This window comes from Acanthisitta chloris, unplaced genomic scaffold (genome assembly GCF_000695815.1).
Source record: "Acanthisitta chloris isolate BGI_N310 unplaced genomic scaffold, ASM69581v1 scaffold16118, whole genome shotgun sequence".
Taxonomy (NCBI): Eukaryota; Metazoa; Chordata; class Aves; order Passeriformes; family Acanthisittidae; genus Acanthisitta; species Acanthisitta chloris.
The window spans coordinates 20,673-42,124 of record NW_008685513.1 but is presented as its reverse complement, the minus strand read 5'-3'; the positions used below and the strand labels follow the sequence as shown (position 1 = coordinate 42,124).

Here is a 21,452-nt window from a genome sequence, read left to right as displayed (position 1 = left end):
CATTAATGTGAGGTTTCTGGATCCTACAGTGATGACTAATGGGTCAAAATATTTGCATGAGAGAATGTACTGCCACTAAAGGACACGTGGAACAGATGCAGAATTTTCTTTGGATTTTACAGTGGCATTTCCACCACAAGATGAAGTGACTTCCCACAGCCCAGCAGCATACCAGAGGGGAGCAACCCTAGATGCAAGATAAACATTTTTATGAGGCACAGAAGTGCCCAAGAAAAGCACGACAGAAGGTGGAAGTAAGTGGCAAACGAGGTAAAACATGGGTTATACTTGAGCTGTTTGTGTCTCCTTGGCACTTGAACGAGCTGGATACAAGCATCAGGGCTACCTGTGCTCCCGACAGCACTGAAAGGAAACAAAAGTTTGGAACCAGCCAAACACATTCAATTTGCCTGAATAATTTAGGCTGCTGAGTTATCATGTGCTTCATGGACTGTCATCGAGAAAAGCTGTACTGCAGAGGAAAGGTCTGTAAATCAATGTATCTGAGGGACCTAAACTAATCAGAGAGTGGCTGCAAAAGCACCGCCTGTCAGAACAGATGCAGGACATGGAAGTCACCAGTGAGCACTGCGAGGCAGACAGCAGTCCTGTGCTCTGGGGATGGCTCCTTGGGAGCCTGCTGCAGGAGATACAGTGAGGCCAGGCAGAGTGGGCAGCAAGAAGATGCAGCTCTCACCAAAATGTGCTGGTGAGCAGCAGTGTCAGTGGCACAAATGACAAATAAAAGGGCTACAGAAGAGCTGGAAGGGACTTCTGACAAGGGCATGGAGTGATAGGACAAGGGGGAATAGCTTTAGACTGACAGGTTTAGATTAGCCATTAGGAAGAAATTCTGTACTGTGAGGGAGGTGAGGCACAGACAAGTTGAGGGTGTCCCATGCCTGGAAGTGTTCAAGGCCAGGCTGGACAGGGCTCTGAGCAACCTGGTCTAATGGACCGTGTCCCTAACCGCGGCAGCAGGGCTGGAACTAGATGATCCTCAAGGTCCCTTCCCACACAAACCATTCTATGATGACAATGGTGAACAGAGAGTGGAAAACAAATCAAAGTCCAATAGAATCATAGAATCATAGAATTTTAGGGGTTGGAATGGACCCAAGCCCCTGCCATGGGCAGGGACACCTCCTCACTAGACCAGGATGCTCAAGGTTTCATCCAAACTGTCTTTGAACACTGCCAGGGTTGGGACAGCCACCACTTCCCTTGGCAACCTGTGCCAGTTTCTCACCACCCTTACAGTAAAAAACTTTTTTCTAATACCTAACCTAAACTTCCATCCTTCAGTTTGAACCCATTACCCCTTGTCCTATCACTGCAGTTCCTAACACAGAGTCCCTCTCCGGCTCCTTGTAGGCCCTTCAGATACTGAAAAGTTGCTATGAGCAACTTTTAGATACATAGTACCCACCCATGGACACACCTGAGTGTGCCAGACCCTCCCCAACAGTATTTACACCCTCTACTGATGCACTGACTGTTCCCAAAAACACTTCTAGCTCTCTGGTCTTTCCTGGATTATTACTATGCACAGTTTTGACTTCAGGTTTCTAGCCAAATTCCTCTACCCAAATGGCGCCTGCCCATTTATAACTTCTCACCGAGCTGTACCAGATCCAGAAGCACAGGTAGTTGAACTGAGAAAGTCATTCCCCTCGCATGGCAAATCTGGAGTCTCCTCACCTGGCTTGGGAGCCGTTCGCCTATGGAACCAACTGACTGGGGAATGTGCCTGAGCAGATGAGGCAGCACTGTCTGCTGTACTCTCACCAGCTACTCCTCGCCTAGTCTCTTTAATGAAGCTGACACTTCCAAAGCAGTCAGAGGAAATCAAGTGCTCGACCTATTTTGGTTTGCAAGAGATGAGGACACCCACCTCCCTTGGCTTCTCGCAAAAATTTCCAACCAACGCTCTTCACTCTTTCATTTTTCACATAAAACAGTGCAGGAACAACCACAAAACCTGTTCTCTCCTGCACACACCCAGCAGAGCCAAGTCTTCTCCCTAGGAAGTGCCAGAACTCCTTGCCTTCCACCCCCACCAGCAGGACATGACAGCCCCAGCCCCTCACCGCGGGAACCCTCCCATGACTGTCCCCACACCTCCACGTGTGTGCCAGGATGGTTCTACAGCATACAGCTCTCCAGTGCTTCCCTAAGATGCCAGGTAGCATCTGTGGTGAAATCTCACCAAATGATCCAAGATAGTTTTCTCCAGCTGGGACTGATTGAATATAGCCTGGGCACCGGATGATGTGGGAAATCAGTCGTAGCCGAGCACAAATTGCATGCATAGAGGTAATTACTGCAGCACAAGGTTGGTAGCACCACTACCCACATGACAGTATATCTCAGCAATTTTCATTTCCTATTGCTTCAATTCAGAGAGGGGTTTTTTCTTTTTCTTTTTTTTTTTCCTGTGGTTCAATTTACTCCTTTTCCTGCAGGGTCTGACGTTAACCCAGGATTTCTTCAGGATAAAGCTCCACTTTCACTACAGCCAGTCAGTCCACATATCCAGATGTCCCCCTATTTATGACATCCAGACCCATCTCGACCTGACTCCACTTCCCTGCCCCAGGTGTGACTGTCACTGCCCCAAGGTGAGGAGACACAGCGGTGACCGTCGGTCACCCGCTGCCTTGTGCCGTCACCCGCAGCCAGCTGTGCATGTTGGTAATGAAACACAACGTGCTGGTAGCTAATGAAGCTGGTTACAAAGCAAGTCATTCTTCACACTTAAAAAAGGGTGAAAATACAATAAGGAAAATGGAACAAGAAAAGGTTTCTGCTGGAAAATAAAAACACTAGGAGAGCTAATGCCGAGAGTCGGGAAGCTGATCATTACTATTACAGATACTCAGCAAAAATAGGGCCACATTATGCTCAATGTGATTACACACATTGTGACTAACATATATCTATAATATACTTGCTATAGAGAACTTATTTTCCAGACAGACGCAGGGGTTAATGTGGGGTAGAAAGGGAAATCACTGCACAAAGGCAACACACACCCAGCCAGAGCCTGGCACAGCCCACGCTCCTGCTCCCCAGCCCACCCACTCTCCCCTGCATACCTGCATGTACCGTGAGGAAAGGCTGCCAAACTTCTTAATAATTCTGTGACCCATTTAAAAATATCTAGTCTTACATTCATATATGCTGTATGAGAAATAAAATATAGCGCGCGCGAGTTTTGAGTGGCAGCACTTCCCTTAAGACAGATAAAAAGCTGTGAGTTCTCTTTGCTGTTTGGTGCCAATTATTACAGAGTTTTGACTTATATATTATTACATAGATCATTTAGTAAAACAACCTACATACAAACCCAGTGGTGTGTCTCCCTTCAGCAGTTATCTGCAGGAACTGGAGTAGTTTAGACACTCACCCATATCACCGTATTGAGGAGACAGGTGGACTCCTCCGGCACCCAGGGGAGCTGCAGCCCTTACCCTACAGCTCTCTGCAATGTGCAACCTAATTAAGAGAGGTCCAAATGATTTAACATTATTGCACACAAAAATTTAACTGCACTACTTTTTTTTTGAGAAATAAAACAGGCATCCAACTTGGACCATTGGGTTTTCACCATCCCTGGAGGTTTTGAAGATGAGACTAGATGTGACACTTAGTCTAGTAACCATGGTAGGGTTGGGCTTGATGATCTTGGAGGTCTTTTCCAACCTGGTTGATTCTATGATTCTATGACCAGCCCCTCTGGAGATGCTGATCCAGCACCATATCCCAATCATCCCAGCGCTGCCAGGTGTGTGTTTTGGTACCTCAGGAGGGATTTAACCTGATGGCAACCACCTGTGCCCAGAAAGCTGCTCTGAACTCGCCGTGCCATGTGCCCTGCACCCGCAGAGCTGAGGGTCAGCACGCTGTTTGTGGTGATTATTCCTTTAATAAAGGGCCCTGTATTTTCCAGCGGCTGCAAAATTGATGCGGGTTGCCATGGTAAGCACACACTTTTCCATTTAGCAGAATAATAGGCAGCTTTGTATAATTCACTGATTTCAGATGATTTCTCACCTCAAGCGCAAGTCGCTCAAGTTACATAAGTCACCTGTTGTTTAGTCAATCTGGCAATTTTAATTAGAATAAATTTTTATGATTCCTCTTTGCAACACTTAGAGCTGCTCTGCCATCAGAATGACGAGATGTCTGTAAATTATACAGGCCCCAATCACATCTCTTTTTGCAGTTTTAATTACAGTAACATTGCAGCATTAATCATGTAAGCCTCTGTTAAACAAGTAACAGCCATCCTCCATCATAATTAAAAAGAAAGGCCAAGCAAACAGGAGCTTTGGAGTTTACCATATTTTCTCTGAAAATTATATTTTAACTTAAGAGTTTCACAAACAGTAGTTTTATTTGGCTCTAATTAGTGTTGTGAAGGAAACACCAAAAGGTTAATAAGAGATGGTTAGTTTGTAATGCAAGTTTCCTGGTGCCAGCCCCAGCAGTTCAGTCTGTTTTCAGAGTCATTAACGATGTAGATTGATTACAGGAGGAGATCGGGAAGTGCTGGCTTGCTGCGTTAGCAGAAGGTTTGCTTTTATTCATATACCTTCCCTACTGTTAAATCTGACGGACATTACCTTGACCATTTTGCTAGCCTTAACTGCTGTGAAACAGAAAGTGTTAAAGGTTTCCTTAGAGGTTACTGGCAAAGGAGGAAGAAAAAGTCCACGTAAGACTTTTTTTGACTTGTTTCTAAGGCAAAAGGAAGCTGGAAGCTTGACTGAATTGATTATTTATCGTAAAATATCTGAAAATCCAAGTATTGGATAGTAGTTTTGGAAAAGGATGCTTTGGAAGAGCCAAGGTTGGAACCGCTCCGTCCCTCAGCCAAACCCTGAGACAAAGATCTTCTCTGCAAAACCTCTGCTTGGGCTGGAGTCTAGGAACAGTTAACAAAACCAAGCAGAAATACAAGCTGAAACTCTCTAATCAGAAATACCAGTTCTTCATATCTTCTATAAATTGCTCTCCAGTCACCCAGCAAAAATATGGGTAAGCAATGACTGAATTTGACAAAATCTCATTAAAAAGTACAATAAAACACTAGAAACCCTCCAACTTTCTGGGCTGATCATCCATCCATTACAAACCTACACAACAGGGCACGGATTCAAGTTTTAATTTTCCTCTCGAAGTTGCCAAAATGTTCACATCTGGTGAATGTTCTCTGGGCTTAAAGGGAAAGAACTTGAGGAACTAAAGGTTATAACTCCTGTGACCCTGGATGGAGTAACTTCAGTGATGAAGACATAGCAAGAACTATCTTTGATGGAACCTGAAAACTGAAGGAAGAGTGCCAGGAATGTGGGATATAGGATAATGATTCTTATGCAAACAAAGGAGGTTGCACATCTGTTTGTTATTTAGTTCTGATATTGCAAAACGGATTGGCTTTACTTATTACTACAGAGATGACTTCAGTGTCACCCCTGCCCCAACAGCATTTTCCAGCAAGGACTTCTCCAAGCTGTGCTCAATGCTATAGAGCTATGAAACAAAGGAAGAGCAACATGAAGGATCTGTCCATGACAGCCAGTATGTCCATTTGTGGGCTAAACCTCCTCAAGTGACCACTGCCCTGCTCTCCTGTAACACAACATAGCAGTGAAGGGAGCTGAGCCCATCAGTGGGACAGCCTGTCCCTCTCTCCAATCCTGCCTGTCCACATCACCCTCTGAAGAAGGAGCTAAGTACCACATACCTGACAACAAAAAGGGCCATCCTGAAGAGAGACTCATTTAGTCTGAGCACTTGACAGATTTTTTTCCAGTTACATTCACTGGTCTAACAAAAGATATTATGTCCCACCACGATCCTGGGTGGGTAACATCAGCAGGAGCTTGGGGAGGATGGAGAGAGCATGTACAAAAGCATCAGTAACCACCACACAGCCATCCACAAGCTGACTCAGATGTTCAACACGTAATCATTTAAAAGTGGAGGAATCATAAGACAATCAACTCCACTTCCCAAAGCCCAGCTTACCCACTCATCATAAAAATCCTCCTCTGGGGTTTCAAAGTACTGTGAGAAGCTGATTGCTCCCCCCAGGCTGGTCACTGCAGGAGCACCACTGAGCTCACTGAGGCTGCCTTACCAGAGAGCTGTGCAATAATACAGAAATCAGGAGAGCTGTAATAATTGACATTGCCCTGTAAAGAAAGCTTACAGCATTTATCCATCTTAAGGGATGTGCTGTCACTCACGTGTGAATATTATACTTTATGTCTTGTGCTGCGTCTATGAATACAAGAAAGTGGGTATTTTTATCAATTTGTAGAAACTTCCAGAGAAAGCTGTATTTCCAGTCTCCAAAGCCCTGGAATATGTCACTTAGGTCTTCATGTACATATAGCTCTACAGAAAGGCTTTTCTGCAGAGTAAAAGGGAGTTTCAGGTGGAACGACTGCTGGAAATCAGCTTAAAAAAATCAACAGTTTCTAATACCTGTGTTTGCCTCCAGTTAATACCATTAGTCATGTTCTCAATTCACAACTGAAATGCACTCAGATACTATGGAGATGAGCATAAGAACCAATTGGAATATTCTAGATAAAACCTGATCCCCTAAATAATGATATATCTGAATAACTTGGGATGCAACCAGCAAGAAAAGTTTCACGGAATATCATTCGCCGGTTTCTCCTTTACGTCCAAAGCTTTTTTCTAGACAGTGTGATAGTATAAAGAAGACTTAACATAACCATTTAAATATAACCCATTGCTATTCAAAGAACCCTTCATCTTGCTGGAGTTTATGGGACTCAGACACAATTAAACCACCTCTGTGGGCAAAGTTACGCAGATGTGGAAATGTATGCAGGATCAGGTCTTTCCAGATGACATTTCACGCGAACCTTTACTGCTGATCTGGCACCAGAAAAGTGGAAGTGATGCTTTTAGAAGCAATTCTCTGTAGAGATCCATTACTGACATTGCTTAAAAACACTCTCATTTTGATTTTAAAGCTTTTTCACTGTTTTATGGCTGTGGTGACTATTTCTAACACTGCTTTTTTATGATTAGTATGTGTTTATTATTTTTGTATTTTCTATTTCCATTTTACCTTACACAGCGAATCACTGCTTCATTGGACCAATGATTTTCTCTCTACAACTGATGGTTAAAATACTGGCCAGCACTGGGAATTAAGATAAGTTTGAAATCTGTTGCTTCTAACATTAAAAACATATATTTGAAATACTTCCTTTCTGATTTTTATGCTGGCAAGAGCTCCTATGACAAGAATGGCTCTCGCTCAAGGCAAGGTGAAAAAGGTAATAGAATACATTTAAGCAGATCTAGGTGCTCGTATACATCCACACAAAGAAAACAAGCCAAACCCACACAAATGCTATGTTTGGAAGAGGGCAAAGGGATGTAAAGAAAAAAGTCCCAGTATGAGCACAACCAAGAGAGGAATAACTACCTGAATCACAAAACAGAGTATCTAGCCTCAAAGATGCTAATTCAGGTCCTGAGGGATCTAATCAACCTCTTTGTTGAAGTAAAGATAAAACTTTTTGACAGCAAATGCTTTCTGATAAAATGGAATTTTCAATTACCCTGTGAAACATCTGGTCCGTGCTGCCATTTCCCAGGAAAAGCACTGCCACACTCTGCAGTGTTGGAAAACATTTCACGCTGAGATTTCCCCATGTTGCTGGGAGGAACAGGTGTCAGGAGCTTCAAACCTGATGGCAAAGCTCCCGCGAAACGCATCCCCCATCGCTGTCCATGGAGGCAAAGTGGAGGTGGGTCTCCTGCCCTGCACCACCACACACTTCAGCTCCTTGCTGAAAACCAGGGTTTCCTCCAGTGCTGGACTTTGAGTCAAGGTTACACCAGGACGTGGAAAAAATCCACCCCATCTTGCACTGAAATATGCCAAGACATGAAGGGGGACCCCAGGATTTATCCCCATCCTCCAATGGACTTCTCCAGCCAACTCAAGACATCTCTGAGATCCAACAGCAGTTTGTAAACATCCCTTTCTCAAACAAATCCATTTGGAAGTTCAGCTGAGGACGCCATTAGGAAAAGATGGAAAATAAACTTCTAGCAGCACTTAACACCTCCACAAATAAACAAACAATAAAACAGCAGCAAGGCAATTGTAGAAGGTGGAGAGGCACCGGTGCACGCCTTCCTCTGCATCCCATTTGGTATCAATTAGCAGGGGAAGGAAAACAATTCTGGGTGATAATGAACTCCAAATTGGGTACATATTAGAGCAATTAAAGCCATCTCTTCATCTGATGAATTTATAATCAATAATTAAGATCCTGAGGCAAAGAGGGACTGGGCAGAAGTCCTGCTCCCAAAATAAGCCATGTGGCTGAGCTCCAGGCAGTATTTCTGATGACCTGCTGCTTCCCACTAGAGCTCAACACCCTCCACGCTATGGGTTGCTCTTTTTCTGGAAATCTAGGTCATTTCCAAAAGAGGAGAAAGGGCTCCTGACAGTGGGACTGGCAGCTGGTGTCACTCCCACCCAAGAGTGGCACCAGGGCAGCCAAGCAGCAGCATCTCCCCGGGGCTCCCATGCCCATGTACTCACCACCAGTGCTGGCTCATGCACTGATTCAAGAGAACAAAGGAACTTGGACCCATCCAAGTCTACCTCTTTCTGCAGGAAATCCAGCATCTCAGTAGGCAAAGGCTGGCCAGACAGGTCCACACTAACCACTCTGAGTCATCACAGAGGGATTGTTCTCTACCCATCAGCTGCAAGGACTTCCGCCAACCAGTGTCTGCCTTGGCAGATCCAGGCTTACCCACTGAGCAGATAAAGACTCACAAATTATTGGGACAAAGTCTGAGAGCTGGCCACTCATGAAGGACTCGTGGTGTCACAAGCTGAGGTCCAAGCCCAGCAGCTGCCACAGGGGCATCTCACTGGGGTCCCAGCCAGGAGATCATTAGCTTTGACAAGCTAACTCCAACAACAATGACTTTCCCACATCATTTCTCTGGGATTACATGGGATGCAGTTTGATCAGGGACAGCGAAGCATGGGCATGGCCAGGCTGCCCTTCAGACACAGACTGTATGTTCATGTGTTCAGGGCAGTAGTTAGCCACTGGTCCCGCACATCCTTGTCACTGAACTTCTTGTATTTCCTCTCCACTCTGCCACCCTGCCCCAAAACAGGGTAAAAATTACCATGCTAACACCATCGCTTTAATCATGTAGAAACTGCTGTTATCACCATCATCTCAGCATCTTGATTTTCCTGATTATTTTCTGCAGTCCCTGCTCAATAAATCAGCTCAGAAAATATTCTCTTTAACCTTTTTTTCAGCTTCTATGTCATTAACTGCTAACTTCCCCACCTGTGAAGCTCCTCTCATTGCTTCACTAACGCCTTTATAACCTTTCAGGGGAGTCCCCCTGCTCCTCTGCACAAGACAGTGTAGTCCTACAGGACAGGACACCTGGCCCCAGCACACCTGCCTGCAGGTCCAGCTGGATGGCAATGAAGCACTGGCATGATGCTTTCCTCCCAAAAATAAACCAGACCCAGGAACACCCTTAGCCAGATGGACTGGGAGCCCAACACAGGTTGCCTCTGGAAGTTGCCTTCCGGAAATACACCTGATTTTGGGAGGGTACTTTACATGCAACGAGAAGTTGATGCTACGATGGATTCAACCATATTTATTTCCATCTGACTTCTCAGACAAGCTCTGCCTCCAACTCATCCCCTTTAACTTATTTGCATTGTTATCAGAGCCAGCACGCAGACTTATCAGCAATGTAATCCCTGTAAAACCCTATCTGCAGTCCATTGAGATTGTTTTTTTTGCTGAAGAAATGTGACAAAAAATTAACAGATGTTGCTCAGACCATTCACCAGGATGGGAATCAATTATGAACATTTTTGCTCCTACAGTCATCCCTTACTGCAAACACATCTTAGGAAACCCTCTCCTGATCGAAATGAAAAAGCATTTCTTTGTAATGGAAGAATAATAAATGATAGCTATCAGCCTGCATTCTCTGACACAGCGCTGGTCCACGGAGAATTAAACTGCCACTGTACAGTTATATAAATGTTTAATTTTTTTCATCTTTGGCCACAGTAGGGTTGTCTGGAAATACATTATCGCTGTGGATGCCATCCCTCTCCAATTAGTGTGGCTGGCAGCATGGAATGGGTAGGTGACCTCTGCGTTCCCCTCCTCGTGGAGTCTTACAGGGTTAACTACGGCCATTTAACAGACTCTATCGAGAATTAATACAGCGATCAGCTTCTCTCCAGAAAAAAAAACCACATTCGGTGGCACAGATGGCAAGAACTCTCTCTCCCCCGTTTGACTCTTTTATGACAGCAAAACAAAGGCTTTTAATGATGTTTACCATGAATTGAATTAAACAGCTGAAGACCAGTTCATAATCACAGCATTTTGTTTTCATATCCTTAAGTCTTTTAGCAGTGGGGCTTCCAGTTGAGCCTCAGCTACAGCTTATCTCAAGATATAGCCAAGTGCCCCGAGGCTCCCCTGCGCCAGAGCACCAAACCACATTCAGGCTTCTTAATTGAAAAAGACAGGATGTTTGCATAGGATGTTTGCATCCCTCAGACATTAAAAGCGACATTCATGCCCAAGTACAAACGACACTTGGGCTCAGCTGAACTCTTCTGACTTCTTTCCTCTAGCTAATACCAGTCTGATTTCGGAGCAGGACTTCATCCCTGCACGTGGGGATGATAAGAGCTGAAACCTGCCACCTATGCAAGAGAAAAGATGCAAACCCTCGCCCACTGGCCTGAGCTAATCCCTCATGGGATGCCTGACTAATTGCCTACATGCTCTGCTGACCTTTTGGAAAAGTTGCCCAGACTGTGCCTGAGTACAAGCTCCAGAGCTGGTGAGCAGAGCGTGTGGGGAAGGGTGAGCCATGGGCGCTCCTAGGGGAGTGTCGACAGGGACCAGCCCTCAGCACAGTGCCTGTAATTCCTGCCCTAATCCCAAATCCACCACTCACTCACTGGCAGGAGGATGCTCAGGGTCTTGGGTTTTCTGCCTGTGAAACAGAGGATAATCCTAACTGCTCGCTTACCTGACAGGCGTGGCGTGAAGATTAATTTCTATCTACCCAGCACTCTGATGATGTACGGCATTATCCTCAGCAAGCACTAAGCATCCTCATTGCACACACACTGAAGCAGCACCAGAGACACCCAATGGAGCATGTGGGGGGTGGTGGGCAATCGCCCAGGGCACACAGCAGTGGGCTCACCTTGCTCAGGGCCCTGGGACCCCATGGAGGGGACGCTGGTGTTCAGCACATCGTTGACAGCCGTGTCGCAGTAGAGGCCTCGCTGCACATCATGCTCACTGTCCGTCTGGTCGCTCTCCTCGTGCCCACTGTCCTTCAGACTGTTCCCCTCCAAGTCCTTGAACGTGGAGCTGCTGGGGAAAGCACAGCTGTCATTTACTGGGTGGGACAAGGTGGCCCCAACACCCCACGGAGCTGCAGAAAGGTCTGCAGGATGGTGTAGACAAGGAGATCCCTGCCCTCCACAGCACTCAGGAGCAACGCTAGGACTGTTCCCCAGGCATGGAGAGCTGGGGCAGAGAGTGTGGGGGGAGCATCCCCTGCTTGGCACCTCTGCATCCCAAAACACAGAGTTCAGCCTGTACCACCCTGCAGGCTGTTTCTGCCCATGAGTATGGTTGAGGCTGTGGGTACAGTCAGGCTGCAGTGGTTCTTATGGAAGCTGAGAGTGAAGCAGGATTTGAAATAAATTTTTAAAAATACACATTAAACGAGCTGTTTCCATCACTTGGCTCCCCCAAGACACGCTGCTTCGTATTGAAGTTACACAGGATCTAAACCCTATTTTGTATAGGTTATAAGCCAAATCCTAATTGCTTAAAGCTTGAAAACAAAAGTCTTCCTAGAAAGAGGAATTTGTTTTCATTATTATGATGCCATTCTTATTTTTAAAAATAGCCCAGCGATTCTGGGTCCAAGTTCACACAGCTCTAAGGAAATCTGATACACAGTCAAACATCTTTGACAGCCCCTGCAAGCACAGCCCCTGCTGGGGGAACCCAAAGGCTGAGCTGCTCCCAGATTTTCCCCAAGGGCTGAGCAGCTCCCTCACCCCATGGAACCCAGCTCCCAGGCTACAGGGATGGGAACCCAGGCTGAGAGAGCTGGGATTGCTCATCCTGGACAAAGCTCCAGGAAGACCTTAAAGCCCCTTCCAGTACCTAAAGGGGGCTTATAAAGAAGAGGGAGAGTGACTTTTTACACAGACAGATAGCGACAGGACAAGATGGAATGGTTTCAAACTAGAAGAAGAGAGATTTTGATATTCAGATATTAGGAAGATATTCTTCCCTGTGATGGTGGTAATGCACTGGCACAGGTTGCCCAGAAAAGCTCCAGATGTCCCATCCCTGAAAGTGTTCAAGGCCAGGCTGATGGGGCTTTCAGCAACCTGGTCTAGTGGAAGGTGTCCCTGTTCATGACAGGGAGGTTGGAATCAGATGATCTTTAAAGTCCCCTCCAACCCAAACCATTCTATGAAGAGCTGCATTTCTGGGTGCATTCAGGACCCTTCTCCTGCTCCCAAACACCTTAAGAGGGGCAATGCTAGAGGACACCTGGCTGCAGTGAGCAGCAGGGGCATCTTGAGATGCACTGCCACGGGTGGCACAGCCATCAGAGTGTCCCTGGGGACACCCACCCTGTGCTCCTTCCACTCCTGGCCTTGGCATGGGAAATCTGGGAGGACCATTGGGAGGATCCATCTGCGTGAACTACTCCAAACTTTCTCTCTGGCTGATTTGGTGCGAAACGTCAGTGGAAGACACGGCCTGTGCTTCAAAGCCCCAAAGAGCTGGAGATTTTCATTACTTTGAAAAGCCCTTTTGTGTCTCCACGGAAACCAAGCAGACCACCTACCATCTGATGCTCTGCAAAAGCGCACGAAGGGGGGTGCTCTGAAATACATATAAATTGGTAAACCTTCAAACATTACCCTTTAAATAAAGATGTCCCTGTTGAAGCCACCGACTTTGATTCCAGGCAACATCAAAGATTTTTTAAGTTAAGAAAGCACTACAAATCTACAATTCATTTGTGCGTGTGTAGATGAGCGAGGGAGGCAGGCAGACAACACAGGAAAAGTACAAATAGATTAATTAAGTGCTGGATTTGAGGAGATTCACTCACCAAAGATAGAGGAGCTACAACATCTTCATAAAGGCAAAGGATGAAAATGATGCCACAGTATGTTACAGAAAATATTTTTTGTTCTCAGATGTCTGCACAGCATTCCTGGCACCCGTTGTACTTAAGATGCAAGACAAAGGTAGAAAGCAAGGGGAACTGCTGTCCTACACGGAGCTGCTGCTCGGAATGTGCAGGCAACCCGTGTTACAAGGCATTTATCTTCCCTGCAGTGAACCAGACCGTAATGCAGCAGCCACACGACATGTTTCCGCAGCTGACACTTCTCTAAAGGATGGGCAGGTCTGGGGGAATCGGCGGCAGCAGCATTTCCCAAACAATACAGCCTCAGAGTAAGCCCCGCTGCGGCAGGCGGGAGCACTGTTTGCCTTTATCTTAGGTGTGAACGAGGAAAGATTAATAGATTTGGGGTTTTTTTCAGTATGCCTGAAGACTCTCTGGCAAGGAGCAGCGTGGCCAACTCTCATAGTGGCATTAGCATCGTTAAACATCACGAGCCACGCAGGCAAATATACCTGCCCTTCGCTGGCTGAACCCGCGCAGCTTAAACAATGCGCTCCCAGCTCCCTTATTCCTCAGATTTTAAAGATGTAAACAAATGGGACCTCAGCCAGGCAGATAATTGGATATTTTTACTGCTCAGATCGGATCTCAGCAGTTCAGGCTGCTCTCCCTAAAACCTTTGGTTCAGCGATGGCTTCTGCAGAGCCTCTGAACACAACTCCGCCGGGCATGGGCATGGGCACGGGCACGACTCGCTCGCTGCACACCTCGGATGGTCCCTGGGGAGAAGAGGGAGGTGGGCAATGAGCTGCTGACCACCTCCTGTGCCCACATCCTGCATGGGGAGTCTGCATCCCTGCACGGCAGCAGCTCCTGATGAGTATTGATCATGCTGTGTCAGTGCCTTTCCCAGCCTCGGCAGTGGTTGGCAGCAGCTCGAGCCTGAGCTCCCACCCCCACGGGGAAAGCTCACCTCTAGTTTAACACAACCCACTGGGGTTCAAGAGGATAACCCCAGCGTTAGCCTCCCAAAGACTCACCACTGCTTAGCTCTGACGATACCAGTACTTTATCCAAAGGGTTAAACTCCCCCAAGGGCAATTGGCAGGTTGCAATTGAACTCATTGGTTCTTTTTTTTGCCTTTGCTTAGCAAAGTGCTGTTTGCCTCAGTATTCAAACTAAAACAGTGAGCGAGCATCCAACCCAATTACCTGCCTCCAAATGAGATTTTTTTTTTTTAAATTTTCCCCTGCCTCACATGGCAGGGAGATCTCACCACTTAAATCTATCCTTTTATTCCTATGCATTCAAATGGAATAAACTCTCAGAATTTGAAAGTTGTCACGGTAACAGCACTCCACCTCACTCACTGCACCTTCCCAGTGTGAAGGAGCCTAAGAGAAGGAAAAAAGACTTTCCTTTATTGCAAACTAAGAGCAACGGGACTTAATGGGAAGTAAATACTGGTTTTAAAATCAAATGATTGCTCTGGAAAAGTTTTGCATATTGAAATAAGCAGTAGTACATAACACAGTAGAGAAGGACATTAAATACTTGGGATTTGGCTGGGCAAACCCAAGCACCTTCAAGCAAGCCTACGTACCTTTTTATTAAATGAGCTCTGCTGTTCACGTAGTTGGAATCAAAGGAGTAGTTTTCAGTCTGGAAGGAGGAAAAGAAAAGGGATATAGTTATAACTCTGATTTCTCCATGACTGGGAACAGTCATGTTTATAGGGCCAGGATGAAATCCTGCATGAGGGAAGGAGCATCCCACCACGGGACAGGCCCTTGTGAGCAGGACAGAGCTGGGCATGGAAAACTCCAGTCCCTGCCAGTCTTTCCACCAGCTTTCACCAGAAAAAAAGGCTGGCTGGTGACCACAGAACAATTTGCAGAGAAGAAACAGTGTGACTACGCTGTGTTACAAAACTAATTGCTTTTAATTCCCTGATGGACTCAGTTCTGTGTGTGTCAATTTGACTGAAAGTTCAAAAGGTATTTTTCTTATTAGTGTATAATTAACATGTTAAAATATTTATTGCATAGATATGTAAATGCCAGCAAGGTAATCCCCTGCCGGAGAATTTAATGCGGGCACTTTTCTTTGTTTTACATCATTTCATTTGCAGAGACAGTGGGCTCTGTTATTAATAAAAAAGCAAACAATGGGTGACATGCTTAAAAGTTGGAGGGGAGTGAAAGCAGGGGAGAAAAGCCAAAGGAGTTGTCATTTGCAAGCAAAACCCACTAACTCTCTCTGCACTCAAAATGCTGTCTTTTAACCACAGATTACAGTGTCTCAGGGTTCTGGTGCTGGCGGCAGGTAAGGAACCAAAAAAAAGCAGCCAGAAGGTAGGGGAGAGAGCAGGGTGTTCACACTTGTGAGGCCACAGTGGGAGTCACCTGGGGGCACATGGTGGGTGCTGCGTGGTGGGACATGGTGGGAGCTGTGCAGTGGGATGCAGTGGCTTCCTCATGGTTGGGATTTCTGAGAGCTGCATGGTGGGATGAGGTGGGATGCAGTGATAGCTGCATGGTAGGATGTGGTAGGAAATGCATGGTAGGATGTGGTAGGAGATGTATGGTGAGTCATAGTGGATGCCATGTGGTGGAACAAGGTGGGATCTACATAGTCTGGCCAGGATCCTTCCTGCACTTCAGCAACACACCAGGATACAGGTCTCTTTGTACAAGACAGACATCCTAGTCCCAAAGTCCCCCAAACCTGCAGGGATCCCACCTGGGCTCCCACCAGCATCACCCCTGGCCCTGGGGATGCTCCTTGCACTCTGGACAGCAGAAGAGGCAGACTCTGCTCTGCTCCCCTTCCTCTGGGCTGGCAGCATCCTCCTCCCAGGACAGAATCAGGGACATCCACCTGCCCCAGAGCCTTGTCCTGCCTCCTCTCTGCCATGGCTCCTCCTCAGCCCAGGCCTGCGGCTGCTCTCCTTCCCAAAGAGCCGCCCTGGGATACTATGGCCTGTTTTTATGGCAATTATGAACATGGTAAAAATAAATGCATGCATCTTTAATGTCTCAATAAATAAAGGAAAGCAGAGTCTGCTGCTAACGTAATCACAATGGCAGGATGCAGGGAGCAGGGCCACTGCAGCAGAGCCGAATGTGAAATCCAATCGTACCCCAGCAGAGGTTACACTGCTCTGCCAAGATAATAAAGCAAAGGCAGCATTGGTTAAGTGTAACCTTTTCTGAAATACAGCACAATATCTAATTTACCAAACAGGAACCTCCCAGAGAGAAACATGTGAGGAGCTGCGAGCCGGGGGAGTTGGCCTAGCACTCAGCACAGCTCAGTTATTACTTTCACACAGTAATTACTGCTGGAGAGTCACGCAGGAGATTTACTGCACAAACTACTGGTCCCTGCAGTTCCTGCATCCTCGGTCCTGCCGGACGACTTTGATGGTTAGAGCTCAGGAGCAAACAGACACATGTATTTTTAAACTATACGATGCCCAAGACTTAAAATGCCACAGAAAACATCCGATCCTGCGTTTATCCATCAACCCTGACACTGTCATCTCAGGGGGAGGGATGCCACCCCACAGCATCCCCCTCAGAAGATGTACAGTAGACCTCAGCCCTGCAAACAGACTGAGGACAGGCAAGCAGCAGAGGGCAGGAAGCACCAGAGACAGTTTCAGCACAACTCCTGCTCTGTGGGGAGTCCCCTCCATCTCCCAGCACTGGCACACATGGGAACAGCCCTCACAAGCCTGGAGCCTCAGCTGGCTCCATCCCTGCATCCCCAGCCCAATGCCATGCCCAGCATCAGCGAGACCCCCTGAACCCACCACTGCCTCCATCGTCTTCAACCTCTGTGTGCACACCTCAGCCCTGGGAAAACCAGGAGAGGAATGGGTGGGTAAGAGGACCCAGATAGCAAATTTCAATATACACAGGTACATCAGAGAGCTTCAAAACACTCAGAGCACTGATGCTGCACCACCCACACTTCAGGAGCCAAGGAGTACCCAAAGCCATCCACAGGGAATGCTCGACCAGTAGCACCAAAACCCCACTGTAGGCTGAGGAAATGCCAATTGTGCTGCCACCACATCTGCCACGGCCCAGATACAGACCTGGTGCTAAACTCCCCTCTGAGCAAGATCACCATGACCTTTACTATTGATCTCGGACCAAAAAAAGACCAAATCCTGGCCAATGAGCAAATTCCCCATGATTTATGTTTTACGCACTGGAGTAACATCCTTCCCATGTACTCCCTGCTCCACGTGTACCCCTCGCTTGGGATGCTCTGCACCACATCACTAATGCAAGTCCATACATCCACACACGAGCAAATGTGTTCCCGCAGGGCCAATCCCAGCATCCGTTCCCAGGCCTGGAATCCCCCTGCCACTGAACATAGCACGAGTAATGCTAATTACTTCCAGATTCCAGACAAAACAAGCAGTGACACAACTACAAGGATGGGAAACCTGCTTCACTAGGCTGAGGGTCTATACCCTCAGTGAGAGCTGCCTGTGCTCCCCACATTGGCACAAGGCTGAACTGCCCATCCTGACCACACCAGCACACTCCTGATGGTGCACAAGGCAGCCCAGCAGTTTACAAGACCTCTCCTTACCATAGGATTTTCCCCCAAGGTTATCTCCATGCAGACTAGGGGATCAAAACAGAAAAACAAAAAAGAAATGAGATTTTTCATGGAGAAGGGCTGCTTTATAGCTTGCGTTATTCAATCGAAGTTCACCTGATTTAATTCTAGTTCATCCTGCGAGGTGCAATCACTTACAAACAGAGGCAAAATGATAGGGAAGGAGAGTGTCTTCGACATGTCAACATTTTAATTGGGAAAGGATCCACTCCCTCTCTTAATGAGACCCAAAGAACAAAGTCAAAGCACAAAAAAGAGGGAAAAGGTAAGGCTGGCTGGCGCCGATGAAAGTGTGCTCTTCATCAAGTGCATCGTTGAGAGGCTGGCCCTCATCTTCTTCATTATTTTGGCAAAAGCAAACAAACTGTCACTTTCTCACTAATCAGCATCACTCCTGTAGAAATCAAAGGGGAGCCCAGCCTCAAGTCAAGCCTCTCCTTTCCATGTTCAGAGCTGGGTATGGCAAGGACCTCCTGAGCATTGCCAACTCTTATCTCCTGCTTGTTGTATTATGAATAAAGGATGCTCACGCTTGTCAGGATCAGCCCCTCAGCCTCTGTGCTATGCATAAACAATACAATCCAGACTTTGGGAAGCGCTGGATAACACCTAGCATAAAGTCTGTGGTTTCAGCCTGCAATTCTCTTGGAGGAGAGAAACCCTGCTGTCCTCTGGGCTTGGGATTTGCTTTCCAGGTGCAGGCGTGTTGGTCTCAATGCCATCAAAGAGAGAGCCCTGGCTTGGCATACAGCTTACCAGTGCCTAATTTGAAAAATGCTTTTAACCGCTGCCTTAGCAACACAAATATAAATATAACAACAGGCAGACTCAGAATGGAGCAATCAGGAGGGAAATATTAAACTTTTTTTTCTCCCCCAGCGGTTGCTTTCGGTTGAGGACTGCCAATTCCATTAAATTAAAAACAAAAAAAGATGTACAAACGTCAGTACAACTCTTCTTGACCTGGATATCGATGGGGGTGACTTCCCCAACAGCAAAAGGCCTGTTAGCAACAGGGCACACTGCTCTAACGACTGCTCACTCTCTGCCTTAGAAACAGAAATAAACCCCAGAAAATCCATGGGCGGTTTAAGGAGAATTAATGCAAGTGCCAGTGGAAAGGTCAGCAGGCTGTGGCAACTCCAGGCATGACCACCACTGTGGACTGATGGAGAAACAGAGGATGCTCACTGGGGTTGGTCCCCAGGGTGGGAGGGATGTGTCCTGGGCCATGCCAGCAGGCTCTGATCAGCACAGCCATGTCTCTGCAGCCTGCTCGCCCCAGGTGGATATCCAGGATCCAGTTCTTTCTCACTCTTTGCTCTTTTCAGCTGTTTCAAACGTGTGGGTTTTTTTTCAAACCAAACTCCATGAAGGTAAAAATCCAGCTTTCCCCACCGCCTCTGGATCCAGGCTCTTGATGGAGGGTTTGGTTCCTCAGTCCACACATCAGCCCCCAGCAAAGTCCATGGTTGTTCAAGGCCGGAATCACTCCCAACCCGAAGTGACAGGTATCCGTCCCTCCGCCAGCCTCTGCCGCAGAAGACGACTCTAAAGCATCTCAACGCAGGTTTTTTTGCCCTTCTTCTCACTTCAGGGTGAAAACATTTCTATCTTTCTACAAATTATTGTAAACCTGCTGCAACCTCCTGCCAAAGCATGTAGGGACCCTTCACAGAATCAGCTTCATAAAAATGACACATTTAGCGCCACTTTTTCAGGGTTATCCCTTGAGCCCTTTTTTTCCTCAACGTGCCTTGTTAATAAAGCTTGCATGTCACCCTTTATTATTAAAAAACAAAGTGGACCTTTCTCCAAGGCTGCAATGTGCATCTCTCTTTTTGGGTTTTAGAAAATCCTCCAGAAATATGCGATGGCTCCTCATCCTCTGCCTCAAAGTGCATGTCTTCACCCGGAGCACTGGTCTCATGACTTTCCCTCCATGCTGTGGGCATCATTGGGGACCAAAGAAATGGCAAATCATTCCAAAAATCCACTGGGCCTCCCTGGTGGGAAGGGCAGAGCTTGTAAGACCACTTCTCCTGGTCCTTCTGCATCCTCGGTCCCGTTCTCCATGGGCCACTCAATCACAGGCTACAGCATCTGCAATAAAACTGTTGCTGCCTGTTAGGAGATCTCACCAGCATTTAATTCTTATGGTTTGAATTATATTGTGGGTGATATAGAATTCATGCAAATTAAATAAAAACACTCCAGCTGCACTTGGGAAACAGGGAAAATTTCAAAGTAGGGACCAGGTCAAATGAAGTACACATCAGCAATGAGGGAAAGTCATTATCATTTAGCAAGCTGCTTATTTAGCTTGTGGGAAATAAATAAGCAGTCTGAGACTCCTTCCCACCGGGAGCAGGCGCAGTACAAAGCCCCATGGAACACTGAAATCTAGCCCCACGGCCCTGAGAGGAATAGCTGGGCTGGTCCTGATGCTCTCACACCCAGCAATGTAGCTGGTCTCTCTCTGCACACCAGCAGGAGACTCATCAGATCCAGCTCTGGGCTGGGAGCAGATCACAAAGGATGTCAGGAGAGATTTCCCCCCATTGTCTGTGATGCCACGTAATTAGCCCCTGCATTACTGGCTGCTGACGAGGATGCTGCTGCCTCAGAGTGGGTTATAGGCCACGAGCATGACCAACCATGGTGCCTGACCCACTTGAAGAGCTCTGCTCCTCCTTCCCCCACGCTCACCACTGGCTCCGTTCAGGCACCGGCGGCATCAGCGATGCACACAACGGCGGGGGGGGGGTGTGGGCAACAAACACACTTTTCAGCCTGGGAAGGTGTGGCAGGAAACAGACCCCTATTTCCCAGTTCCTGACTCTCCACCTCCTGGCACAGTGGGTGTCAGAGATGTGAGAGCAACAGCAGCCCAAGGCTTTGGGTTAAACACCAGTGCAAACTCCACCCAAATAGCTACAGGGGCTTCCACCATGGGGGAAAGGCAGCAAACACTGATGGACATGGTGAGACAAGCGATGCCTGTGTCACCCCAAGGAGCCCACCACCCTCTCCCCTGACAGCCAAGCTGTGCTGTGGCTCTGAGACTCCCACAGGGTCAGACCCTTTGGAAAGGACACAACTGGCTACCAGTGCCCATCAGAAGCTCCAGCCACTCCATAGGCACCAGAGCACAAGTGAGGGGAGAGGGGCAGAGGATGCACCTCTGACTGTCAGCAGCCCCAGCTGACATGGAAGGAAAACACGAAACTATTCAGCTCTAAAGGAGCATTTAAGGGCCAGGCACATGGAAGAGCTGAAAGGACCTGACCTCTGGAATCTCCCTCTGCAGCCATCTCCCCACACCCAGCTGAAAGCAAAGGTCTCTTATACAGGAGACTGCAAACTGTGAACTACCAACATAGTGTCTCCGAAAAAGTAAGTGCATTTAGCATCTGATATTGATGTTTTATAATTAGATGTAATACAGCAGATCATTTTCCTGCCCTTGATCAATGAAACCAGGGTTGGGTTTGGGGTTGGGCTGTTTTGCAGACACTCTGATTGCTGCCTAAGCTGACTG

General features: G+C 47.1%; 1 protein-coding gene across 1 annotated transcript in view; it reads right to left on the bottom strand.

The window, feature by feature from the left end:
* The window catches only part of PCDH19 (protocadherin 19), a gene marked incomplete at both ends in the record, with an annotated part of 54,823 nt that overhangs the window by 12,703 nt on the left and 20,668 nt on the right, over positions 1-21,452 (bottom strand). Inside the window, 2 exons of the mRNA XM_009079801.1 lie at positions 11,299-11,468; positions 14,871-14,929. Coding sequence (XP_009078049.1) covers positions 11,299-11,468; positions 14,871-14,929 — 229 coding nt within the window. The remainder of the gene's footprint in view (positions 1-11,298; positions 11,469-14,870; positions 14,930-21,452) is intronic.